Below are 26879 nucleotides of genomic sequence, written 5' to 3' on the forward strand. Positions count from 1 at the left end.
CCCCGCCCTCTGCCCGAGTTCCTTCCCCTCCAGCACGCCGCCCAGTGTCTTGTCTGTTCCCCTTCATCTCTTAAAACCAAAATAAACTGATACAGAGGCAGCCAGGGCTGGCGGCCAGGACCCAGGGCTGCAGGGGTGCTTGTTTTAGCCAGTGATATTCTGTTGCTGGGTTGGAGCTCTCCCAGCACTTGGCACTGACCCCTATGCTAGCTCCTCCGCCCCACCCCACCCCCCTTCACTGAAACAGGTGTCGCCTCATAAGGAAAATGTGCAGGGCGTGGTTCCCTCTCTGGGCCTTACTAGGTGTGGGGCTCGGTGAACTGCCTCCCCAGCACACAGACACGTGCACACAGCCATTTATTCACGGGAATTTAGATGAAAATAGCATGAAGGAAAGCGGTGTGTGTGTGTGTGTGTGTGTGTGTGTGTGTGTGTCCAAGAGCCAAGCTGAGGCTGGCGGACAGCCCTCCCCTATTCCGACCCAGGAGCTGTGTGGCTTGAGTGTGAGCACACCCGTGCAACAGCTATTTAACGAGCGCCTACTATGTGCCAGGCACTCTTGTAGATACTGGCAGACAGCAGTGAACAGAACGACTATTCTAGCTGGGAGACACAGGCAATAAGCTTATGACAAATAAATATATAATAAGTAAAGGGGGCTAGACACGGAGGGAGACAAGGCTTTATTTAGGATTCAGAGAGCAGGGCCCTTCTGGGGCCACGTGTAAGTCCTGGGGGCTTTCCCTTGGGGGCCACATGTTCCTTGCTCTGCTGCAGGTTGACCAGATGTTTGGTTTCTGCCTCTGCATCTATTCCTCATTTACCCTTTTCTGTCCCCATCAAAACCCTCCCTGGAGGCCTGCCCCATAGGACCACCTGTGGGGCCTGTGCAAAGTTGGGGACCCCGGAAAAGCTCCAAAGATCACTGTGGCCAGGGCTGCTCAGATGCTCAATGTAATTGGTCATTGGGGACATGCAAATTAAAACTGCCACAAGATACCACGAATGCCACAAGATACCATGAATTTCATAGAATGGACACTGTGAAAAAAGATGGAAAATACCACGTGCTGGGCAGGACGCGGAGCACCTGGATCCCTTACACGTGGCTGATGGGAACGGAGATTTACAGCAACTTAGGAAAACTGCCTGGCAGTTTAACTAGAGCAGAGCACACGCCTGTCCTACGACCCGGCAAGGCCCCCCTTAGGTGCTATCAGACAGAAAGGGGTACACACATTCACCAGAAGACGTGTACTCAAGTGTCCCTAATTACCCCAAACTGAGAGTTACCCAAATGTCTGCCAACAGTAGAATATATTGGGACATATTCATATTCATAACCCAGAATACGACACAGCAATGAGAAGGAACAGTCCATAACTACTTGAAGCGGCATGGACGACCACCACAGTGTACTGTTGAATGAAAGAAGACACAGGGATGATCGGTTCATAGAAGTTCAGAACAACCTGTGCTACCGAAGGTCCAGAGAGTGGTCCCCCTTGGCAGGGGGTGGTGGAGTAGAGACGGGGGCAGGAATGAAGGGGAGGTGCTGGGCCACTGGTAATATTCTCTCTTAGATTTTAGATGCTGGATATGTTCAGTTTGTGAACATCGATTGAGCGGTGCACTTATGAAATGTGCGCTTTCCTGCGGGTGCGGGTATATTATATTTTAACAAAAAGTATTAAAAAGACACTGTTGTTCGGGCCTTGACTCCAATGAATGAAATAAGAATCTCTGGGGTGGAGGCAGGTGCTGTAACGTACAGCCAGCGTTGGGAACACTGAATTAGCCCAACCTGCTCATGGTGGAGGTGAGTAACCCGGGATGGGCCAGCCTGCCTTTGTCTCAGGCTCTGTGGACCTGTCCCTGCAGGGTCATGCCTCCCATCTGGGCTGAGCTAAGAGCTGGGGAAAAGCACGTAGTCACCAGTTTGTGTCCATAGGCTTGTGGAGGCCACTTGTTCTGCCCAACACCCAGGTCACCCTGACGTGGGAGACAGAGCTGTGGATAAAGCAATGGCTCTGCAGCAGGCAGACCTGGTCCAGGTCTAAACCATCCCTTGTACATTGTGGGGCCACAGATGCGCTCCCCAGCCTCTCTGAGCCTCGCCTCCCTCATCTGTGAAATGGGGCGCTGCTGGCACTTGCTGCAAAGGCTGTGCCAGTGCAGCAGGAATGACATCGTCACCTATTCGTCAGCGTGCCCGGCCAACTCTTCCTCTGCTGTCCATGTTCCCAATCACTCTTCACCCACAATTTGGGCTCTTGATTTGCAAAAGCCAAGTCCAGGGATAAGTAAACAAGATTTAGAGAGTGTCTTCAGTTCTGTCAGACACTGACAGAAGTTTGTCCGGCTTGGGAGGGAGAGGCAAGGCAGGGGGTCACCTGAGGAGGCCAAATCTGGGGAAGGGAACTGTGATAGAGAGAGAGCAGAGGGCCTGTACCCACCTCCAGCAGCGCAGCAGAAGCAGCAGGACCCCAGGGACGCCGCCCACAGAGCCCGCTAGGACGTCTTACTGCCAAGGAGAATCCCCGAACAGTAAAGAGAATCAGACAGCCCCTCTCCGCCCTTCTCTCGTACCCGCATCGTGGCACGCGGTGCGGGAGGGGCTGAGCTTGAGCTAACCTTGAGAGGACGGTCCCGGCTGGAGAGATGCACAGGTCAGCAGGTGCCACAGTGGCTGGGGGACAGCCAGGAGCTGATGCTGTCGTCCTGTCCTCAGCACCAGGTCCAACCTCCAGAACCTTGGCCTGACCCCAGGGAACACTGTATTCACTGAGATTTATTTTCTGGTGGAATATTCCATGTGAGTCTAAAGGCCTCTTGAATTCTACTGAGTTTGAGTTGATAAGAAATCATTTTAATAGATAGGAAATCATAACGCCAGCACCCTGCTATAAACCCAATTCCCCCTCAAGGAGACGGGGCCTTCGAAATGGAAGGTCCTCTCCACTGAGAGGAACGGACTCTGCAGCCTGGGAGGCCTACATGGGAAAGTCAGCACCTGGACCGTTCGGCGTCCACTCCCGGATGCTCAGTGCATATGGCTGTGCGCGTTGCCTTTGCTGCTGACACTGACATCGCACGCAATTTGCTCCCTGCGAGAACGGGGATCTTCCTCCCTAGCCCTGGAGGAAGGGCTCCTTTGCACTGCGCTGCGCTGCGCGGCACATTTCTGCCTCGGGCGTGCCCCACGCTTGTTTGTGTGTTTGTTCCCCCGCCCCCTGCAGCCCCAGCCCCATTTCATGGCCTCCAGCGGCCGGGTCCCTGGTACCTCCAGAAGTCAGGCTCTGCCACCTGCTAGGCGCCCAGCGATTTCTGCCAAGGGCATTTACCCCGAATCCTTTCATCCCTGCTCCCATCTCTCTTTCCTTCTCTCTCATTCAGTGCATCTTCCTTCCTGCCTTCTCTCATTTTCCCCTTTTCTCTCTAGATGCCTCTCAGTCCCCCTTCTTTCTCTCTCTCCCCCACCCTCCCTGTCTCCCCTTCTTCCTTTTATTTCTCTCCTTCCGCCCCTCTCTCTTCTCCCATTGCCTCCGCCTCTCCTTTCTTCCAGTCCATGCTGCCTTTTTCTTATTCCCTCTCTCTCTTTTACTTTTTTTTCCCTCCCTCTTTTCATCTCTTAAATGGCCACAATTTCTCTCTTTCTTTGTCTTTTCTGGTTTCTCTAATGTTCTTTTCTCCTTTCCCTTCTTCCTACATTTATTCCTAACCCTCTCTCTCTCCTTCCCAGCTTTCCCGTTTCCTGTTTTCTCTCCATCATCTCTCTTCATTTTTCCTCTTTTCTTTCCTCTTTTCACCCCCCGCAACCCTTGCTCTTGTCTCTTTGTCTCCCCATTCTGTCCCTCCAGTCTCCTGTCCTGCCTCTCTGTCTCTTACCCTCTGCTTCTCTCTCCCCTCTCACTCCCTCCTGGGTACTTCCAGAAACATACCCATATATGGCCTCCATGTCAAGGATCACAAATGATGACGTCACGTGAGGGCCAACACTCCGAGGTGCTCTCTGAAGTGAAGCCCGTGGCTGGTGCACCCTGGGGGAGCTGAAGGCAGGACCATAGCTTCCTCCGCGCAATCTCCAAACAGGAAATCTGAGATTCATAACATCTTATACTTTGGCTTGCTATCATTGGTCATGCGGTGGGCCCGAAATAAACTCCCTGCTTCAAGGGAGAGCGTTTCCGAGCTGCCAGGCAGAGCGGCCAGACGCTCAGGGCCCGGGCGGAAGGAGCACTCAGGGAGCATGTGCTGAATTCAGACACTCTGAGGAAAATCCTCCTTGTCGCCCCCGAACGTCCCCTTGTTTCAGAGCCTAGCAGGTAATGCATGCTTTCAACTTCCTTATGCAGACCTTGTGTGAGGGTGTCTGGCTGGCTTATTCAGAACCTCTTCTAGTCAAACTACTTTCTCACGTCTCTCTCTCTCTCCTGTTGATTTGAGTTAGAAATCACACTAGTGACTTTCATTTCGGATCTGGGGGACACAGAATCAGCCGTTTGCATGTGCTTACCCGTCCTTGTGGAGGACTCTTGTTCAGAATATAATTCTGCTTGTGCACTTCTAAAAATGGAAATGCAAAAGGAGTTATCAATGATGCCATTGTTGGTTCATAGGCCTTGGGCAATATGTATCAGACAAACGACTTGCAGAAATGCTTTTATTCTGGGTGAATAGATATTTTCATGCATGAGTGCATCCATTTCTTGTGACATTTGTGGAGTGCCTATGTGTGCCCAGTCTCATGGGGCAATAGCAACCAAGTTGCCATGGGCTGGACCTGCAATGACTTGGGGTTTAGGAGAGGAAATAGAATTTGGAAACAAAAGCTATGGCTCAGTGTAAACAAGGAGAAATATTACGAGGGAATGCAGCGGTGCAAGAATACTGTGTGTGTGTGTGTCTGTGCGCGCGCGTGCGTGTGTGTGTGTGTGTGTGAGAGAGTGAGTGTGTAAGTATGAGGACACCTTCCACCAGGAGGGGGCTTTTGAAAGGATGGATGGGATGTCATCAGGCAGAAGGGCAGGGAGCGGGACTTACAGGTAGAGGGACAGCTCGGCCAAGGCAGGCAAGTCAAGGTGGGTCTTGGAGTCTGTAGATACTGCACCGTGTGTGAAGTTGGGGTGAAGCTGGGGAGGAAGGAGCTGGGGGCAGATGCAGATCCTTCAGGGCCAGTGAAGATGGAACGTAATCAGATTGGGTGGTTTTTTTAATCTGCACCTGAGGACGTGGTTATTGATTTTATAGAGAGGGGAAGGGAGGGAGAGAGAGAGGGAAACATTGATGTGAGAGAGAAACATCATCTGTTGCCTCTTGCATGCGCCCCTGAATGGGAATCAAACCTGCAGCATTTTGGTTTGGTTTGGTTTGGAGCACGATGCTCCAACCAACTGAGCCACACTGGCCAGGGCATAGTCTGATGTTTTCTGAGCAGAGGAAGGGCAAGCGGGGTCTGGCTTCAGGAAGCCGAGGGAAGGGCCTGGAGTGATGAGGCAGCGCGGCGCGGCTGTCAGGGCGGCCAGGTGAGTGATGGAGACCCAAGCTGGACAGGGTCCGAGGCCACCCGCACAGGACAGAAGAGCCGCTTCAGTGAAGGGAAAGCTCGTACACGAGGCCGGAGCTGGAGGGAGCTCGCGGGGTCCTGGCAGAACCAGCGGGGCCAGCACCCCAGCGCCAGCCCTGATGCCTGCACTCAGGAGCCAGGGCAGAGCACGGTGAGGAGGCCGGGGGCGGGTGCTGCAGTCACTTTCACAACAGTTGGATGGGTCCCGACAGCTGGTGGCAGGCCTGTTCCTAGCACGCCCGCCTCAGGGGGCTGGCAGAGCCCTCCACCTGGCACCGTTCTGGTTGCATCATCCGTTCTTGCACAAACAGGCTCGGCCATGAGTGCCTGTGGGGGAGGGGGTCCTCTTCCTCCTCCCCGGGGTGGGGGCCCCATGTACACCACCCCCGGTGACCTTACGATGGATAATAGCACAATCAACATCCATGAGCATCCACCGCGCCCTCGCTGCGAGCCCGGCACTGGGCCCGGAGCTTGTGGCGGTTTCTCTCAGCGACTCTTCCCAAAGGCATCGTGAGTTAGAGGTGAATGCTACTCCCATTTGCCAGATGTGGCCACTGAGGGTCCGCGCGGTTAAGGGTGTTTCCTAAACCAGACAGCCAGGAGGTGTTGAAACTGGAGATCAAATCCTGGCCTCTTGGTCTATTAGCCTCCAGTGCCCATTTTCAGAGCCATGGCCCCCTGCAGCCTCCCAGGGGACTGACACAGCAGTAAAAAGACCCGCCCCTGGCACAGTCCGGGCATCCTAACTTGCCCACGTATCAAGGATGGGCTCGGTCCAGGAGCACCTTCCCAAAAGAGACACAGAAATATCTTAGGGCCTGAGCAGTGTCCTTCTGTGCCTGAGCTGCCGAGGGTCAGGCTGCCTGGAGGAGACAGCTGTCACGGGACCGGTTGGTGTCTTTACCTCTCATCCTTAGCACCGTCTCTTGGACCAATTAAAGCCCAGGAAAACGAATGAGGTCGTTAAGAGCTTTGTGGTTGAGAGAAACGTTTGGGGAAGGTGGTGGCGATATAAAAGTGAGTGATTCCGTACCTGCGTGAACATTATAAAGAAAAGGACATGGAAGAGAGGGGTAGAAAGAGAGAGAAGATAAGGAAAGCAGAGAGGGAAGGGAAAGGATTTAACTAAAGGCAGATAAGGGACGCAACAGAAAGGAGAAAGATCTGGGGTGATTTTTGAGTGACCTCGATTTGAAGATTTGCAGCCAGGCCCGTGGCCAGGCCTGGGTGAGGGGGGGAATGGGGACTGCGTCCCTGCCTTTCCTACCCAGGCCTTCCCACGCTGCAGTCTGGAGCTAGAGCTTCCAGAACCTTCTGCTGCCCAGGGGCCAAAGTGAGGATCTCTGCTCTCCTTGTGCCCAGAACAGGGCTGGGCAAGCTGCACTGGAGCTATGGTGCAGGAGCAGTGCTGTGGGGAGCTCAGACCTGGACCAACAAGCCCTGCCCCTCTTCACTCCGATCCCAGGCTGTTGGCACAGATGGCAGGACCTGGCATTCCCCGAGCCCTGGGCAGAAGCTGGGTCAGGGGCCTGGAATCCTATGTCCAGACCTGTGTACGGCGGACCCCATTGATGAGTCTGGCGGCTGAGGGAGAAGGCCGGGGAGATGGGCTGGGAGAGGCGTGGGAGGGGTAGCTGTGCTGGGGCCAGGTCCCTGGGCCAGGACGGGAGAGAAGTGTCCTCCACCTGGGGCTAAGGTTAAGGTGACCCATGGGCCTGGAGATTCAACAGCTTGGGGCCCAAAGAAGTAAAATGGAAACTTGACATTCATTGATGTTTTTCTTAGCTGGTCCTCACGGCAACTCCGCTTCTGCCGGAGTCTTGGGTCAATGCCCCTTCCTCCTCCCCTTGCCCACAACAGGCCCAACATGCCTGGGGGCAGGGTGAGCAGGAGCAGAGCCAGCTCAGGACAGGTTCAAATTCCTGGCCATCATTGCCTCCTCCCTGGGTGACCCTGGGCCAGTCATGCCCCTTCCCTGGGCCTCAGCTTCCCCTCCAGCCAACAGGGAGAGGAGGCCTCATTGTGGGGTCAGCTGAGGCCTGCAGCCCTGAGCAGACCCCCGTAACATCCAGCAACCCTGGCCCCAGCTCAGGAGCCTAAGGTCCTGGCGCCTGAGGGAAGCCAGGAGCTCGTAACCAGCATCAAAGTCTGGGATTAGTGATGGTGGGAGGAGATATTTACCATCTTCAGAGTCCGCACAAAAGGCTTAAACTCCCAGCAGCTGGGAGGCCCTGGGCCCCAGCAGCCAGCGGGCAGCCAGCGAGGCCTGCCAACCCTGCCCCATGACAAGGCCCACCTGGGGCTTTGACCTGGGCCACTTTGCGGGGGTCAGGTGAGGTGGCCTAGATTCCACTCTCCACTCCCCCCAAGCCTGGCTCACCCGTTAGCCAGAGCAGAAATTTCCAGAGAAACTAAACCCTGGCCACTGCCCAAACAGTCATTGTCAGAGGGTCTGACGGGAAGAGGAGCGGGCAGGCCTGGTCTCCATGCACTCTGCCACTCACCATCCGGGCCTCAGTCTTCCCGTTGGGCCAATCAGGCCAATCTTACTCCTCGCCCCTCAGGGGGACTGAGAAGGTCAAATGGTGCAGTACCTGAAAGTGACCAGAAACAGGGCAGGGACCCACAAGCACCAGCTATTTTTAGAGTTTAGGTTTTAAAGCAATAAGACCAGGAAGAGGAGAGAGCACGTCAATGGTCTATGGCCATGAGCCCTCCAGCGAGCAGTGTTTCCTCGGCCTCCTCAGGACCCCTCTTGACCCCAGGGAAGAGCAGGCCAGAAAGATAAGCTTCAACATACACTTCTTGGGCATTTCAGGGAATACAGTTGAGGGCGCTGGGGGCCGAGGACCAGCTCAGGTCAATTCCCTTCTTCACGTAGCCCAGGCGAGGCTGAGCCGCCAATTGTTAGAACTGCCTTTGATAGGCAGGTAGGTAGGTAGGTAGGTAGGTAGGTAGGTAGGTAGATGGATGGATGGATGGATGGATGGATGGATACATAGATAGATAGATAGATAGATAGATAGATAGATAGATAGATAGATAGATAGATAGATACTTATATATAAATTGCTCTTCGAAAATTTCCCAACTCTGTAGGGAGACAAGCCAATAGCAATAGAACACAAGTAGGGTTCTTGGACACAGCTCAGGATGCCTCAGCCATCAAATCAAGGGCTTCCTGGTGGAGGAGATGCATGAACGCCATCTGGTAACAAGGCCTGGTAATTGGCCTGGTAACAAGGCAGGGGAGGGAAGGGGTGGGAAGGTGAGGAAAGGGGAGGGGAGAAGAGGGAGAAGGGAGGGGAGGGGAGAGAAGGAAGGAAAAGGATGGGAAAGGGGATGAGCAGTGATATTGGCTCCATCTACAAACAGCATGGGGACGGGAAGGGGCTTGTCCAGGCTCACACTCCTGACCCAAGTCCCTGGCTGAGGGGGTGCCTGATGTCCTAGAGGATGGCTGCCAGTCCCTTCTTGTCCTCCCGCCCCCTCCCAGCCATGTTTCCTACACCCAATTTTTTGATAAGACACCCAGGGAGCCACTTCCCCCACTGAAGCCCCGCAAAGAGCCACGGAGACCCCTCCCCACCCCCTGGGGCCAGACCTCTGGCTACTGGGGAGTCCAGATTTGAGGGGAGGGGAAGAAACTGGGGGGAGGAAGGATCACTTTTTCAAATGCTGTTATTTAATCCACAGCTCGGCAAGGGCTCCTGCTTCTGTGCCCATTTCACAGATGGAGAAACTGAGGCCCAACTTAAAAGAACACTGTTTTGAGTGCTTTTCATTTGTCAATTCAGGGGACCTTGTCATAGCCCCTGCTGTCCTCATTTTACAGGTGCCACCTGGGAGAGGCAGGAGCTCCCCTGTTCGGGAGCCAATGTTCAGGATGCAATGAAGGAGGCAAAAGAGGAGCCTCTGTGCCCCGGGGGTGGCCCCGTCTTGCTTGTTCTGAGCTGGCCTGAGATTGGCCACCCTTGAGCACCGCTCCCTCTGCAGACAAAGCCCACTGGACTCCCGTTTCCCTGGGAAAGGCTATTTTTTGTCCCCATCAGCCTGCCAGAGGGTCCCCTGAGACTGCTGGCCTCTCTCCAGGACTCGGGCCTGGAACTTGGCCCAGCCCCCAAGCAGAAGCCCCAGAAATCAAGCTGGGCAGCGTGAAGATGAGGGGAAACCAAGGCCAAAAGAGGGGGGAGGCATCACCCAGGATCTCTATTTCCCACCCCACCCTCGCCTTGCCATGACATAGGTACTCTTATTATGCCCATTTTACAGGTGGAGACGTTGAGATTCTAAGAAGTCACACAGCTAATAAATGATAATACTGTGATTTGAACCTCATCACGCTGACCCCACAGGCTATTTCATAACTACCTGCTTGTGCTAAGGCTGAACTGCCCCATCTGCCCTTGGGGAGAGACCCCTCCAGTCCCTGACAGACATCCCAGCCCATAATTGCGTAGGCCCAGCAACGGGGAGTATCCCCCGAAACAGCCTGGTGTCACGTGAGGCCCAGCACTAAGCCTGTGCACACTGAGCCCTCTTGACTCTACCTCCAACCCTAAAATAAAAGCACTTACTACCAGCGTCTCCGTTTTGCACATGAGGATTCTAAAGATGGACAACTTACCCAAGGACCCTCAAAAACTGAGGATCTCAGTGGGGAAAGCAAGGCATGGTCAAGCTCACCGTAGGGTAGGGGAGTTTGCCCCCTCAAAGGCAGAAGCCCTCTCCCTCAAGGTCTCTTCAAGGTCAGCCCTCACCTCGTTCATCTGTGTGGGCTAAGAACGTGATGCGATGCTCATGGTACAGGTGTAGGCCAGGTGGCTGAGCTGGATGAGGGTGGCAATATTACACCTGTCTGCTCAGATCCCGTGTGTGTGCAGCATGTGTGTCAGTCACTTAGATCCGTGTTCTTGGGATTCCCAGAGGAGCACTGGATTTGAGTTAGGAAGACTGGGCCCCAGATCCCATCTTTCCAGCTGTTCGTCTTTGTGCAAACCCTTCACGTCCCTGACCTTAAGTGCCTCACCTGTAAAATGGGAGCATCAATTCCTTGAGGAAGGAGTGGACAGGTTGAAGAATTAATAAGTTAATTCAATAAAAAACGCTCTTCCCTTCTAGGGCTGTTGCAGGGCAATACCATGAACTTATCAATAAATGGAAAAAGGCTCTGAATGCCATCCTGAACGTGGGGGAGGGCCTGGCAAGTTTGTGCCTGGCTGCTGGAGATCCACTGCTCCAGGCGACCATCACCTGGCCGCCTTTACCTCCCTCAGCATCCGGGCAGGGGAGCACACAGCTGTCCGAGAGCCTCTGATCGACCCGTACCAGGGCCAACAGCTGCTTTGGGATGAGGCTGGAGGGGTCCCCATCAAATGCTTGTTTTACCCATCACAAGCTGCCCACACATGTTGTAGCCCATGAGTTGCTCCTACATCATGAGGAAGTGGGTTGTCTCATTCTTATTTTTGCCGATAAAGGAACGAGGTCCACAAAGGGGAAGTGAGTTGACCAAGGTCACATAGCTAGGAAGTTGCAGAATTGAAACTAGACCTTGGCATTCCTGACATCCATATCTAAGGTCCTTCTACTCCTGCCTGGTTCCCTATTCCCCCATGAGCAATGCTAAACTCTGTGCATATAGCAAACCTGTTGAGATTGTCATTGGGGACCCTCAGGGATGGTATGTGGGGTTTGGTTTAGCATAAAGCTAAACCAAAGATCTCTCTGAGTTGCAGGAGTTAGAACTGAAAGGGCTCTTGGAAACCTGTGAGCCCAAATCCTCCTTTTGCAATAAGAAAACTGAGGCCCAGGAAACGACAGGGCCTCGGCCGAGATCACACAGCACTATAGTGCCTCCAAATGTAACCACTAGCCTGACTTCCATCACCGCAGTTTAGTTGGCCTGTTTTTGAACTTTCTGTAAGTTGAATCATGTGGCTATGTTCTTTGTTATTTGACTTCTTTCGCTCATTGCATTTGGTGACATTTTTCCTGTCATGTGTAGCAGCAGTGTCTGTTCCATTCATGCATACTACCCTTCATGTGAATGGACACAGTGTAGTAATCCATTCCAATGTTCGTAGACATTTGGGGAGTTTCTGATAGGTTTTATGATGAATAGTACAACGCTGGCTGTAAGTTTTCTTGAACTTGCCTTTTAGTGGACATATGTACATAATTCCCTTGGGCATCGAGCTAGGAGTGGAATTTGGGAGTCACTGGACATGTGCGTGGTTAGCATTAGCAAATGCCATCAATTTCCCAGCTGGTTTCACCATTTGACACCCCTGTCAATGGTGGTGAGCATTCTGGTTGCTCCACGTCCTTCTCAGCACTTACTGCTTCCCACCTTGTTCTCCTGCGTCATTCTGGTGGGTGCACAGTGGTGCTGCATTGGGGTCTTAAGTCCAATTTCCCCCACACTGTTAGGGAGTTAAACGTCCTTACATCTGGTTATTGGCCATTTGGATAGCCTCTTTGTGAAGTGCGAGATCTAGTCCTTTGGGTATCAGTTACCAGAGCCACAAGAATGCTGCACACAAAACACCCCAAATGAGCATGTAGTCTCATTCCCTGGGGCTGCAAGGCCACTGCAGGCAGGCTGGGTAAGCTGCTCAGCTTCAGGCGCAGGCCCTGCTGGGCGGGGCTTCTCTGTGCAGGTGGGGCTCAGGCTGCCCTAGGTGGGTTCACTCTGGGGCCCAGCTCAGGCAAGTGCCTCCAGGGGGCGCTCTTCTCTCGGCGATGGCAGAAGAGCAAGCACTACCTCACAGGCACATATCAAGCATTTGCTCTTTCATGTCCACCAACATTCACTGGCCAGAGCAAGTCCACAGTCAAGCCAAATCTCAGTGGGGAAGAGGGGAGACTCTGCTTCCAGGGGGAGGGGTGAATAGTTGCCGAGCAAACCAAATTACAGCACTGGTATTCTGAAGAGACCTCATGTGATTCTAATGTTCAGCCAGGGCTAAGAGCCACTGACCTAGTCACGCTGCATGTCAGGCGGTCAAAACAAAAATCAGGCTTAGTTGATTTTACTTTATTTCCTAAAAGCAGTTGACTTAACCAAAGTCCATTTCTCCTAGAGGCGGCTGGCCTGCCTTCCTTCCTTCCTTCCTTCCTTCCTTCCTTCCTTGAAGAGAGTCCCTGGAACTAACATGACAAATTATTTAACACTTGATTTTAATGAGATCATGAGATTTTCAGTAATGGGGCTGTGTCTGATTTGTGTCTAACATTCTCAGCCCCAGCCCAGTGCAGAGGAATGGGGAGATGCCGGAGTGGGATATCGCTGGCTAATTGGAAGGAAAGAATGTGAGCGCTGTTGTGTAAGCTCCATGAGGGCAGGGATTTTGGTCTGTCGGGGGTCACTGCTGTAGCGCCAATGCTTAGAAGAGTGCCTGACGCAGAGTAGGTGCTCAGTAAGTCATCTCTCAGTTGATGGAGCACGCATGCATGCATGCATGGCTGTCTGGGATGGAAGAATGAATGGTGGATGAGCGGATGGTTAGATAAATAGATGTGTATTTGGATGGATGGGAGGATGGATGGAAAATAGATGGGTAGCGGACAGATGGAATGATCAGAGGGTGGATAACGAAGGGACAGATGGATGTTGGATGATTAGATAGGTAGACGAGTAGATGGATAGGAGCATGAATGGTCGAGTAGATGGATGATTAGCTGGTTGGATAAATTGATGGACAAGTGGACAGATGGGAGGGCGGATGGTTAAATGACTGGGTGAGTAGACAGGTGGACGTGTGGGAGGATGAACAAAAGGACAGAGGAGTGAATGGTTGGATGGATGGTTGCTAGGTGGGTGGACTGGCAAACAGATGAGTGGAGGTATGGGTAACAAATGAGTGCTTAGGTGGATCATGTAACAAAATGAATGGGTAAAAAACGGTCGTGCGGTTGCCAGAAGATAGCACAGCCTTCTCAGCGGGTAAACATAGCTATTTTGCAAAACTCTTAGTGACCAGGAAGGTTTGGGTCTCCTCACAGGGTTCTCTGGTTGGCTGCCTCCACCTCCCCGCTGAGGACCCCCCGGAGGCCAGGGGAGAGGTGCAGGAGGATGGCCACGGAGGTGAGCGCCCCGGGCGGACAGCGTGCCATCGGGAACGAGGAGTACAGCCTGTACAGCAGCCTGAGCGAGGATGAGCTGGTCCAGATGGCCATTGAGCAGAGCCTGGCCGACAAGACGCGGGGCCCAGCTGCTGCCGAGGCTGCCGCGTCTGCATATGCCAGCCGCCCACCTGCCCGTTTGTACCCAAGGACCAGGTAAGCAAGGAGAGGCCAACCGGGTATTGCCATGGGGCAGATCCCAAACACTGTTAATCCGAAACCAAATTATCAAGGACTCTAGGATGTCTTGTAACACCTTAATGACCTAACACTTATCACCTAAACTTACTGAGCTCCGACAGTGCCACGTACTGTGTTAGATGCTATGTATACTTTTCCTCATTTGATCCTCTTAGGGACTTCTAGGGGGCTCTGGGCTGGGTTCCCATTTGACAGATGAAGAAACTGAAGCTCGGGGCTGAGCAACTCGTCCAAGGTCACACAGTGAATGGATGGGGTTGCTAGTTCCAAAGCCCATGGCCTGGCCTTGCATGGCTGGCTGTAGGTTTCGATGCTGCAGAACTGACCTCTGAGCCTGGCCAGAGCTTCCAGCCCCCTCTATGCTGCCTCCTGGGGAAAACGTGTCTGAGGAGCAAATGACATGCACTCAGCAGGGCCATCCCACCTCCCCGTTCTGGCTCCCCTGTTGCAGCAGGGCCCAGGCCCCCAGCAGCAGGACCATCCAGAGCAGCACCAGGTCACACCAAGAGAAACAGGACACGGGCCACAATTGCAATTCCACATGTACCATTCTCAGTGTCCTAATAGCCACACTGAAAAGGAAAGAGAAACAGGTGCGATTCATTTATGCCTAAAACATTATCATCTCCACATCATCAATATAAAAACTATGCAAGAGACGCTTCCATTCTTTTGTGTTTTCATAGCAAGTCTTTGGAACACAGTGTGTATCTGCGCACTCAACACATCTAATCCAGACCTCCGGTGGCTCCCTGGTCTCCGGTGGCCCGTGGCTGCCGTATGGGACAGCGCGGACCGAGGGGCCTCCTTATCTGCAGGAGATGGGAGCCAGAAACGTAATTAAGCATTGGCCCGTAAAGGCTTTTAGAAAAGACAGGCTTACATTTCAAAAATGCTTTTGCTCATCACTGAGTCCCAGTCACGTGTGTATTAGGAAGCGGGAGCAGGGGGAAGGGCATGGCTGAACGATTCTGCCGGTGTTATCTTGGGGCGCGGACCTCGAATCCCCTGTCTCCAGAGCCAGCTGACTCCCTACGCGGCCTTGGGCAAGTCACTTCACCTCTCCGAGCCACACTTTCCTTTCCTAATAATAATAGTAATAACAGCAACAACAAAAAACAGACCTTCCCCAATGTCCAGCCCCCGTCGACAGGGACGAAGGTGGGTGATGGTGCGTCTCAGCCTGTCCCCCGATGAAACCTACCAGGGTGCTCCCCAAGTGACTTGGGCCCTTGCCCAAGGGGCTGGACCACCTCTGCCAGGCGGGCTGGGCAAAGGCCCAGGGTGTCTGTCACCAAGAGCCCTTCTAAAGGGGACAGCAGGCAGCCTTCTTGGACAGCTGGAAGGCTCCAGGTTACTGAGCTGCCCCTGAGAACATCCCATGTTGGGACCAACCTGAAAAACAGAAGCCCAGAGCCAAGGACTCACAGGGACCTGTGCCTTAAGAGGCCCTGGTTCCTGTTTGGGCCTGTTCAGCCTACGTCAGACCGCAGTTTCCTCTTTCTCAGGAGAGGACCTGAGAGAAGAGCAGCCTCCCAGCTGTCAGCGCAGGTTGGCACATCCCTAGCCCCTGCAGCCTCCCCCCAGCATGCGAGCTCCCCCGGGAGTCCTGCCCACACTTAAAACTTAGAGCCGAGCGGGCCCCTGAAGGCTAGATGCTGACCTCTTCCTTCCTCTAGTAGATAAGGAAGTCAAGACCCACGGGGGGCTGGTGTGAACATTCGGCCAGCATCCTGAGAAAAAAAGCTCTTAGCGAGAAGTAAAATGACTTTCCCAAGGTCATGTGGTCCTCACCCAAGATCCAGCTCAAGCAATGCAAGGGAGAAGAATTCAGCCCTGTTTCCTGTCCCTTAAAAAAAAAAAAGTTATTGACTCTATTGGGGTGACATTGGTTAATAAAGTCGTATGGGTTTTTGGTGTAAAATTCAGTAATACATCATCTATACATTGTCTTGTGCACTCACCACCCAAAGCCCAGTCTCCTTCCATCACCATTTAACCCCCTTTACCCTACTCTACTTCCCCCACCCCCCCTTTCCCCCGGGTAATCACCATACTGTTGTCTGTGTCTAAGAGATTTTTTTTCTTTGCTTAACCTCTTCACCTTTTTCACCCAGCCCTCCCCCCCTTCCCCCGACAGCCGTCAGTCTGTTCTCTGTATCTACGAACCTGTTTCTATTTTGTCTGTTAGCCCATTTCGTTCATTCGGTTCCATCTATGAGTGAGATCGCAGGTACTTGTCTTTCTCTGACTGGCTGGTTTCACTCTCGATGCGACCGGAAACCTTTCAGGCCCAGTCCTGCCTGCCTCTGTCTCTGGGCCTGGGCCCTGCTGCGGAGGCAAATCCCACTGGTGTGATTCTCATGGCGTTGTCCTCCTCCCCCTAGCGCTCACCGTGCTTCTGTGTGCCCAGCACACAGCCACTCTCTGAGTCCCTACAAAGCCACGTGAGCTGGGTATTCTGTGCCCTTTTTGCACGCGACAACACGTCCGCCCAGCAGAGCCAGGACCAGAGCCGAGCTCATCCCACTCTGAAGTCCAGACCCTACCCAGCTCGGCTGGCTCTGCCAAGGCCACTCTCTGCTCCCTGTCCCTCCTCCGCCACCTCGGACTGGGGTTTGGGTCTGCACATCCCACCCGCAGGAATTCAGGGCCCCAAAGACAGACACACAGCTGCGCTCTCACATGAGATACGGTATCACCCTTAGGACCTGGTAGAGCCCTTCTTCACTTCCATCCCCAAATATCATAGTTTCCACCCAACTAGACCCAGAGCAGGTTTAGGAGCAGGACATCACCCATGTACCCAGGGCCCCCACATGGCCAGCTCCTCCTCATCCTTCAGGTCTCAGACCCAATGTCATCTCCTCAGCAAATCCTGCCCTGACCACCAGCCCAGGCCAAGTAGGTCACCCCTCCCACTCATCTGCTCACTTGGCTGTTTCCTTCCTGCCCATGGCTTACGGCTTACGCTCTCCGTGCAGCCGCGCTAACCTGTGAACCCCTGGGGGCAGCGTCTTCCCCGTCCTCCCGCCTGCGGAGCCTCCTGCCTCACACACGCCGCAGGCACCTGACCCAGGGAGCCGGTGATGAGTGAATGGGCGAATGAAGGAATGAACGAAGCAGCCGCAGCGTGGAAAGAGAAGTGGGTTTTGGAGTTTTGAACGCTTCCCTTATCACTTTCTGGCTGTGTGACCTTAGGCAAGTTTTTTAACCTTTCTGAGCCCCAAAACCTGCCAACTGGTTGTTAAAATGGCAATAGCAACTTGCCGAGCTGCCTTGTAGGTTCCTGTGAAAAGAAAATAAGATGCAAAAGGTGCGGAAGCCCCAAATCCTGCCGCTTCAATTGATCTCTCCCCGCCTCGAGTGCCCACCTCGTGTCTGCCTCTGTTTCATGGACAAACATGTGTGTCACCTTAACAAGGCATTATCTGGCTTCCTGAGAGTGTCCCCAAGTACACTGTGTGACCCTCTTGGGGACAGGGAGCAGCTATTCCTCACTTGTGTATCCTCGGCAAAGAGCCTGGATCACTGTAGATGCCCAGTGAATGTTTTCAGGCAAATAAGTACACTTTGAAACTGACAAAATTCTTCAGGAATGTAAGTTATTGTCACCGTCTTGTGAGCAAAATGACAGCTGTGGACATAAACATCAACTGAGTCTTTGGGAGCCTAGAAATGAAAGCCAGGTCACAGCCCAGAAAAAAATATGACATTCCCTTTTAGAGCCATTTCCCAGTTGGCTTCTCTCCCACGGCAGTGGAAGGAATGAAGTTTGAAGTGTGTGTGAGGATCATTGAGCCTTGGCCTGCTGAGGGCTCCCTGGAAGGCAGACCCAATTTCCCATCCCATGGAGAGGCAGGGTATGTGCGCCACTGGCCAGAGAGGAACAATGCAAGGACTCCAGGGTTACAATGGTGGACCAGCCAGAGTGGGTCCAGGAAGCTGAGCCTTCAGTCTTTGAACTTCTGCATTTTATTTAAGGGTGCATTTCTGAGAAGACAAAGGAGGAAAGCGGGAAGCAGAAACTTGCTTGGGATAATGTGTGCACTGTGTAAACACTTCACTGCGCGCTTCTACCGTGCCACATGCCTGCCTGGCATCTGGATGTGAATCAGGCCTGGCCCCTGCTCTCCCCAAGCGCGAAGGCTAATGAAGGTGAAGGCACAGAGGTACAGGAAGGGTGCAGCAAAGGGGCTTGTCTCAGTTTCAGAGGGACGCAGAAAAGGCCTATTCATGCAGTCCAGGAGGTGGGCTTTGCAGGGCGAATAGGAGTCCACCGAGCAGGCTAGAGGAAGCAAACTTCTTTGAGCCTCAATTTCTTCTCCTGCAAAAGGGGGCCAATTACACCTCCTTCACAAGGGAGAGTAGAGGATGAAATGAGATGCTTTGTGCCATGTGCCTACGACAAGGCTTGACGCCTAGCAAGCGCTCCACGAATCTCGGCTATGCGTGGAAGGCAGAAATTGCAGCTGGAATTCCTGTGGTTCTCTAGGAGTCCTCTCTGGCCAGCCCAGCAAGGGTGGCTCGGCCAGCGGGTGAGCAAGAAGCAATTCTCCTGGGTGGTGGGCCGATTCCAAAGGCCGGGGGGGGGGGGGGGGGGGCATGGCTATGGCAGGCGAGCTCTTCCTCTCCCAGCCCAGGCAGGCGGAGGAGTGCTGGTTCTCCGGGAATCTGAGGTCCCGGCTTGCAGCACACAGCACTGAGATTACCATAGGGGACATCACCCCTCCGAAGGCTTTGGTTTGTTTGTTTTATGTCATTCACTTAAATTTATCAAGTGCTTACTATGTGCTGGGCACCGTACTCCTGACACCCGTGTGTGACATAGGGTTGGTACGAGGACCAGGGGAGAGCGTGGACACAGGACCCGGGCACAGAGGTGGCCATGGGCAGACTCTTGTGTCTGTTGGCTGTCTCCCCTGCTAAGAGGCCTGCATGCTTCCTGCGCTCGGCCAGGTCCAGCCCAGGTTAACACCCTTCCTGGGTCGGGGCCTGCACTTCTCATGAACTCAGCCAGGGCTCGCGGAGAAGTCAGTGGGCATTGCCATCAGAGCTCCGCTCCCACTCTCCCCGAGTCTGCCGCCAGGACCAGCAGGGCTCCCGGACAGGGGCCGCTGGGAGCCAGCGATGGCGCTGCACCCCTGACACCCAACCGGCCCGCCTGTGCGGAGGCCGGGGCCCTACCTGGGCCTCTTCGAGGGCATGACCTGCGCCCACATCCTGCCAGGCCCCCTCACCTCTGATGAGTCAGTGGAGTGGTTTTCCCCTGCTCTGAGCCTGAGACGGAAATGGGGCCCGTGGCTCCGTGAGCAGAAAGAGTGCGGAACCCAGGTGGCAGCCTGGCTCCCCCTCCGGCTTGAGACTGACGGCTCAGCGGCCCGGAGCACTCCCCCTGCCTGCCCCTAACACCAGGTTAACGTCCAGTTCCAGGGCTTCCAGAAGGAGTCCTCCTGCCCCTGTTCCAGCTTCTCCCCTGCGGCTCTGAGGTTGTATGTGTGTATGTCCTTGTCTCCCACCTCTCACCGGCCCCTCAATGCCTTGAGGATCAAAGAAAAGAAGTGTCCCATTGGTCTGCAACCCCAGCCCCAAGCACAGAGCTGGGAAACTCTTATTGAACAGAATTCAGTTTGCATATTTCCTCCTCTGTGATGTAGGAACAGCACCGCCCCCCACCCCCATGCTGGTGGCCAACGGTGGACACAGGGCACGACCCCAGGGGCTGGCATTGTGGCCATCTCGCTGCCACCCCCAGCGCCTCGCTGTCTCGCTTCTGCTGTGTTATTGTCGTACTGTCAGAGACAGGCCTCGTGCGGGGCTGAGGCCTGGCCTCCCTCAGGGATCGCCACCCTGCTGGAATCCCTCTTAACTCTGGGAGGGAAAGTGCTCGGGTGTGTTTCTGCCGACCTGCCTGTGTTGGATCTTCCCGCGGTGCTTTGTTCTTGCTTTACAGATGCACGGATGCTTTTTGACAGTAGAGCAAAATGCTAGACAGAGACCCTGCTCTGTTTGTCCTTCATATATTTCTGTCGTTTGCAGCACACAGTAATGTGCCTTGGAGCTTAGTAACGTGTAGTAAAACTTAAATGATATTTTAAAAAATGAGAGGCCACACGTGGACCAATGATGGGGGGGCTGGGACCCCGGGATCACATGGAGACAGAAGCCTGCCCGGCGCTCCCTCGTTGCCGGGGCCAGGCCAAGCTCGGGTAATAACACTGAACCCGGGGCGTTTAGGGCCGGGGGCGTGGTGTCTTAGGCCTGCTGACACGCCAGCTTCCATGTGAGGTCACTTCAGCAAAGGCTCGCTGGCTGCAGCAGCAGAGAGGAAGCCCTTGGTCTGGTCCTACAGCCTCGTTTTGCAAAGGAGGAAACTGAGGCACAAACAAGGGCAAGGGCTTGTTCAAGGCCTGTCAGGGCGGTGGTCTCAGAGATGCAGGGAGGACAGAGAGGCGGGAGGAGACCAGGCCCCTGAAGGAGGGAGCGTGGTGTCAGAGACTCTGTTCTGGAGGGACGCAGGAGACCAGGCCCAGCCCGCGGGGGGCCCGCAGGGGGCCAGGGCCTGACCTGTGGACGTGGGGCCAGCGTGGGCTGTATGTCCCACTCTCAATTCAGCCCCACTAACCCAGGCTCGTGGAGTGGCCACCACACCTCCTCTCGCCCCTGCCATCTTCCAAACAGCCTGATGGGGTGGGGAAACCGAAGCTCCGAAAGGCCGAATGATGATGAAGTTGATGGTGAACAGGACCGAACACCCGTGTGCTTGGCCTCCTGCAAAGCACTTCACACCTCTCACTCGGTCAGGCCTCAGCAGCCTCTGAGACTGGGCTGTTTCAGACACCACGCCCGGAGAAGCTCAACCTGTCTAAGGTCACATGGCCAGGAAGTGCCGGGGCCGGGATTTGAACCCCTGTCATTCTGACTCCAAGCCCTGGCCCCAAAGACCTTCCTTGGGCATCATGTGCTGTAACCTTTACACTGTTTGTTTCCAGCCCCGGAGCCAGCGAGGTGGGGGCAGGGGCAAAGACCGGCTTGGCCTCCCAGCTTCACTCCCTTGTCCCCCACCCCCACGAAGCCCTTGTCCATCCCAGAGGCTGAGCCCCTTTCATCCTGGGACCTGCTGCTGACACTTCTCACATCCCCCTGGGTGAGGAACGTCACCTTGCTTCATATCTGCCTCCCGTGTGGTTGGCTAGGAGAGGGGACTGTAGGAGTGAGGTTGAGGTTAACCTCATTGTTGTCTTATATGGTCATTTAAATCTCCCAGGGCTTCCTCCAAGGGCCAAAAATAATCCGAGACACAGCAGCTGTGTCCAGCACACAGAGAGGACCGGGCCATCTGCTTTGGTTCAGAGCCCTGCGTCTGTCAGTCAGTCTCTCCCCCTCGCTCTCCCTCCATCCTCGGTCCTGCCTCTGGCCATGACCCGCTTCTCATATGCACAGTACTTTTCCCTTTTTCACTCCTGCCCTGCACCCTCCAGGTCGACGGCGCCTCCTGAGAACCCGCCGGCCTTGGGCCACTTGGGCCTGTTCCAAGGGGTCATGCAGAAATACAACCGCAACAAGACCTCCCAGCTGGCGTAAGTGACCCTGCAGCCTGCCCTGAGACCGTCCCAGTTCACTCTCGCCTCTGGGGTTGGTGGGGTGGGGGTGGGGGTGGGGAGCAGGCCAACAGTCCCCAGATGGGGGGGCACTCTGAAGGGACCTGCCAGGCACAGCCTTCCTGGGTGTGTCCCCCTGAGACCCAGCTGCTCCTGTTGAGCCTGGCTTGGTGGTCACAGATGCTGTCCTCAAGCAATTGCCAGCCAGGCTGTGATTGTCATGAACCCCTCAATGGTCCCAGAATGAGCCTTCTGTGCTGGAATGGCCCCATGCGGCTCTGAATCAGGGGACGCAGCAAGGCAGAGATTTGGGGAGACAGCCCTTGGAACCGCAGAGGCTCCGAGGAGCTCAGAGCTCGGGCTCTGTTTGTCTCGGCTTCTCCTCACCCCTTGCCATCCCTGCGGGGGTTTGTTTTGCTCCGTTGCCTCCATTTCTGCCAGGTGCTAAAACCCAGCCATAATCCGAGCTACAGGAGGGGTTCTGTTTGCCAGGCAGCAGGGTGCTGGGTGAGGTGTGTCCGCGGGAAAGTGCTCTGTGCTGTTGGCTTCTCTGCTCCTCGCGCTGACCCCAGAGGCAGCGAAAAGCAAAAGAAGGGCCCACCGCTGGAACCCCTATTTCCTTGCCCAGTTCTGTTGTGGGGAGGGGAGGAAGCAACTGGCCGATGTTTTCTCTCTCCTCCCCAGCCCTTTTCAAGCTCCCCGCTCCTTGGAGCTGCATGTGGGATTTCCACTGTGTAGGGAAGGGAGACCCGGGTTCTGGTCTCGGCCCTGCTGAGGTTCGCTTTGTGGCTGCCTGGGAGTCGCTGTGCATCTCCGAGTCTCCCTTTTGTGAAAGAGGCTGGAGAGGACAAAGTGGCCTCCGGGGCCCTGCTCGGCTCCTTCGTCTCTGATGGCCTGCCGCCCCAGCAGCCACCCCCACTCCCGGGGCAGGCACTTTGGCCGAGCAACTAGAGAAGCCATCAGTAGGGGGCGCCTGAGAGCCCCAGGACCCTCGGACCTCAGCTGGAGGAGACCCCGGCTGGGTGGCGGGTCCTGGGAGTGTTCTCATGCTGCCGCATACCCCCAAGGCCACAGGAACGGCCAGCCTACCTCCCTTCCACTTCAGCTGTGGTCCCACTGGAGACCTTCCAGGCGGGCGGGACACACACCCCACTGGGAGTTTTCCTGACGCCAGCAGGGGCTGCGCTCGCTGGCCACTCGCGAGAGAAACTCATCAAGGTGGCAGTGATGGCGTTGATGGGGACTTCAGGGCTTATCTGGTCAGTTACCCATGGTCCTTGCTGGGTCTGTAACTTCGCCGGCATCTATGCTCTGAAGCTATTAATAACTGGAGAGGCTGAGAGTCAGGAGGAAGTCTGCTCACGCTGGAGGAAGCCGGTGGGAGGGGAGAGGGGCTGGCCCCGGGGACCCTCGGGGCCTATCCTGGCCTCCGGCAGGGGTGGGGCCCTGTCTCACTTCTCCACCTGGGAAACGGGACAGTGTATGCAGAATGTTCCCCAGGGTGGGTCGAGGAGTCCTAGCAGCCCTGGTCCTCACTGACCCTCTGTCTGAGGATGGGGGCAGGGAGCTCAGTGAGTGCAGGCATGCGTGGATGGAGGAGAGAACGAATGAATGAATGAACAAGTGAAGTGGTTTTAATGAGCAAAGCAAAGAAGTTATTATTTGTATTAGCCCTCTTTTTGGCATTCAGAGTTTACGTTGCGAAGACTTCAGAGGTATTAATCCTTCAAGTGTTCCAGTCTTCCAGCTGCTGAAAGTTCTGGGGTAGGGGTAAAGGTCAGGAGCCAGGAGAGGAGCTGGAAAGACCTTGGAGACATGCTCCCTGCGAAGAGTCCCCTCGGAGGGGCTGTGCCTTTGCCTCAGAGCTGCTCCGAGCACAGACAGGCCCCCCCAGGTAAAGGTGCCTGGTCAGTGCCCAGACGCCATGCTCAGGGACGGTGTTTGATGGCCTCTAAGGGCTCTGAGGGGTCAGTGATCTATCCCTTTGGAGGCTGGCACCCTGGGCCTGAATCCTCTTGGTGGGTGTGGTCTTGGTGTAACATTAGAGGCAGCCACTGAAAATCGCAGGAACAGGGGGTCCCTGAATTCCCTTTCAGCCACCAGTGAGCTTTGTCTAAAAGGGACCCCCGGTTTCCACCTGTGGACGTGAAGGAACTTGTCATGTTTCCACCCATTTCTAGCAGTTTCCCTACATGGCGCCTGACCTGGAGATGAAAGCTGTGAAAACGCCCCAGGGTGCGCACAGGGGGACTGAACCCCCGCAAGTCTTGGCCCAGACCCCCCGCCTTTCCCTTCGCGGGCCCGTGCATCCTCTAGTGCTCCACGGAGGCCACTGCAATGAGTGTTCTCAACAAGATACAAATCCAATTCCCAAAGAAACAAGCAAAACTTTGATAAGACAGAGGCTACCACCTTTTTGGAAATAGAAGGGATGAAGATGTAAAATAATTGTTGGGGTTCCTGGGTTCTGAATTCTTCCTTTCTCCCTCCCTCCTCTTCTCTCTCTCTCTCTCTCTCTCTCTCTCTCTTTCTCTCCCTCTCTCTCTCTCTCTCTCGCAAAATATTTATCGAGCACCTATTAGGGATCGGGCCCCTGAGCCGGGCTCTGGAAATTAAATCATGAGACATAAAAGGAAGACACCGCCCCTGTCTTCCTGAAACTCCTAGTCCCGTGGGGGAGGCAGACTGTGGTCAAACGTGTAAGGGCCAGCGGTTCTATGAGGGCTTGTGATTGGAGGCAGGGGAATGCCGACCTGGGCGGGCAGGCCGAGGAGGCTGCGATGGAGCTGAGACCCCAAGGGGCGAAGGTCAGGGCCGAGTTCCCAGGGCATGCCCAATAGGTTAGGAAGGATTAGTCTCCTTACTGTGGAGGACACAGGCTGCAGGGGGGCTGGGCACCTGCCCCAGACCAGCAGGGACCAGCAGGGACCAGCAGGGCAGAGGGACCACCCCCCCTCCCCCCCAGCAGCTTGCTCCACTCCTAGCTGCCAGCAGACCCTGCCTTCCCACTGGAGAGAGGCCGCCTGGCCCAGCCTCTGCCCTACGGGGTCCTGAGGACTGGCCCACGCTTGTTTCTGCAGGCCCGTGGACCCTGTGCTAAAGGCCATCAAGGAAGACAACGAAGAGGCCTTGAAGGCTCTCATCAAGGCGGGGAAGAATCTCGCGGAGCCCAACAAGGAGGGCTGGCTGCCCCTGCATGAGGCGGCCTACTACGGCCAGCTGAGCTGCCTGAAGGCGCTGCATCGAGGTGAGGCGGCCGCGCTGGGTGCAGCGCGAGGTAGGAGCGGACTCAAGGGCAAGGGCTCCTTCCTCGCAGAGCTTCACGTCCTTCGCCCCACAACTGGGTGAGGGGGGCAAGGCAAGGTGCCACTCCTATTGCAGAGTTAAAGTCACCAAGGTGACAGAATGAAAATGCTTTGCGCCCCTGCTCACAAAAATCTCCCCCTACCTACCCGACCTCTCCAGGCCTAATTCCTAGAAAAGGACCGAGGGAGGGCTGACTTTTGGGAGAGTCACTGCCAGCTCATTCTAGAATGTTCTGGGGGCTGAACTGGTGTGGAAAATACTGCAGCTGTGCCCAGGCCCGTCAAGACTGTCTCCCAGAGCTGTGGGGCCCCAGGCAAATCATGCCTCCTCTCCGAGCCTCGGCTTTCCCCCATAAGCCAGATGTGGGTGGGTAACACCGCAGCAGCCCCGACCACGGACAGCGACCCCTCTCTAGGGCAGACACAGCAGCACGAGACAGCTTCCAGCAGTGGCTGGTAGGACCATAAGGGAAAGACAGGGTAATCCACAGGAGGAGGCCCAACCAGGGAAGGCTTCCCAGAGGAGGTGGCACCTGAGCTGGATTAATATGACCAGGAAGCTGAAACAGCCCTGTGAAAGCTACCGAGTCCAGGGCCAAGATGACAAGGGCAGTCTCGGTGGTAAATTTAGGCAGATGCCACACGAGCCTGTCCTTGGCATTGGGAGGAAATTCTGACTACCTGTGTGTTGATGTGGGGCACGGGGTGGGACGGGGGAGAGGCAGGCACCTTCCTCCTTCACAAATGTAGCGGGCTGCCCTCCCCAGCCTACCCAGCGACCATCGACCAGCGCACCCTGCAGGAGGAGACGGCTCTGTACCTGGCAACATGCAGGGGACACCTGGACTGCCTTCAGTTCCTGCTCCAGGCTGGGGCCGAGCCCGACATCGCCAATAAGTCCCGAGAAACACCCCTCTACAAAGGTGAGTCCCCCGTTGGGCTTCCCCAAGGAGGCGTCTAGAAATTAGGTGGGCAATTGGGAGCCTTGTTCCTGAGGTGCATCACCCGCCGCCCCTTGGAGGCTACTTCGAAGGGGCAGCCTCACTTGGACGTATAACCCAGGCAATAGAATCTTTCCTTCGGGCATGTACTCTATCAACATTTTCCAAGTCCTCCGTGGGCCAGGCCCGCTGAGGAGCGCTGAGGGCTCACGGTGGCAAGGAGCCGTCCACGCCTGGTGCCCCCCCGCCCCCGCCCATCCAGGAGCACCGACTCACAGGCAGTGGTCAGCTAGGGGCAGGGAAGAGCATGGCTCAAGGCACCTGGGAGAGCAGGCAAGGGCCCTGATGTGGGGGAAGGGTGCCCACAGGAGGGCGTGCCTGAGCTGAGCCTGGACAAGCAGGGGAACAGCATAGGCAAAGATAAAGAGGTATGAGAAAGAATTTGTACCTCCAGGATGTTTAAGAAAACCTAAAACTCCTGGCTGAACCAATTCAGCATCCAAGGACATGAGGCACCCTAGCAAGTGCCCAGAGTCAAAACCTGAATGATCGTAACAGCCAGCATGTATCGAGTGCTCACTGTATGCCAGGCACTGCCCTCTTATTCATGGTCATATCCTCCTCCATAGGAGGCAGGCACTGCTAGTATCCCCACATCACAGGTGAGGACCTGCGGCACAGAGACCTGCGGTAAGGCGCCCAGGAGCACACCAAGGGCAGATCTGGGATTTAAACGCAGGGAGCAGTGTGCCAGCTCCGCACTCTGAACTCCGACCCTGCAAAGCATCTAGTTCACGCCCCCATGCTTACACAGTCAGCTGTGGGTCTTACAAAAGGGAGATAGCCTTTACACTTGGAAAGGCTACAGAAGTCCCCGATCTCCCATGAGCCTGGTACCCAGTACCTGGAACATTCAGTAGGCAGCATACCCTGGGTAGCTGGTGACTGGGTCCCCTGCAGACCTGCTGGGGAAGTGTCTCCCCTAGAACCCATGTCTACCCAGCCACCAGAGCCATCACCGGGAGCCTCAGCTGTCCCAGAGAGGGTTCCCAGGATGCTGGGTGATTCACAGCTGAAGCCTGGGCCTTGGTCCTGCACGAGCTCCAACTGTACTAAGCACCATGCTAGAACCTTC

The 26879-nt window shown here is 55.2% G+C and overlaps 1 protein-coding gene across 1 annotated transcript in view; it reads left to right on the top strand.

Annotated features, from left to right (window-relative positions):
- Positions 1-4058: 4058 nt before the first annotated feature.
- ASB2 (ankyrin repeat and SOCS box containing 2) overlaps positions 4059-26879 on the top strand; it is a 38878-nt gene continuing 16057 nt past the window's right edge. Inside the window, exons 1-5 of the mRNA XM_054567099.1 lie at positions 4059-4325; positions 13577-13852; positions 21379-21477; positions 24579-24745; positions 25571-25726. Of these exons, the coding sequence (XP_054423074.1) occupies positions 13647-13852; positions 21379-21477; positions 24579-24745; positions 25571-25726 (628 nt within the window). The 5' untranslated portion in view covers positions 4059-4325; positions 13577-13646. The remainder of the gene's footprint in view (positions 4326-13576; positions 13853-21378; positions 21478-24578; positions 24746-25570; positions 25727-26879) is intronic.

This window comes from Pteronotus mesoamericanus, unplaced genomic scaffold (genome assembly GCF_021234165.1).
Source record: "Pteronotus mesoamericanus isolate MK-2021 breed Mesoamerican mustached bat unplaced genomic scaffold, CSHL_Meso_final contig_182, whole genome shotgun sequence".
NCBI lineage: Eukaryota > Metazoa > Chordata > Mammalia > Chiroptera > Mormoopidae > Pteronotus > Pteronotus mesoamericanus.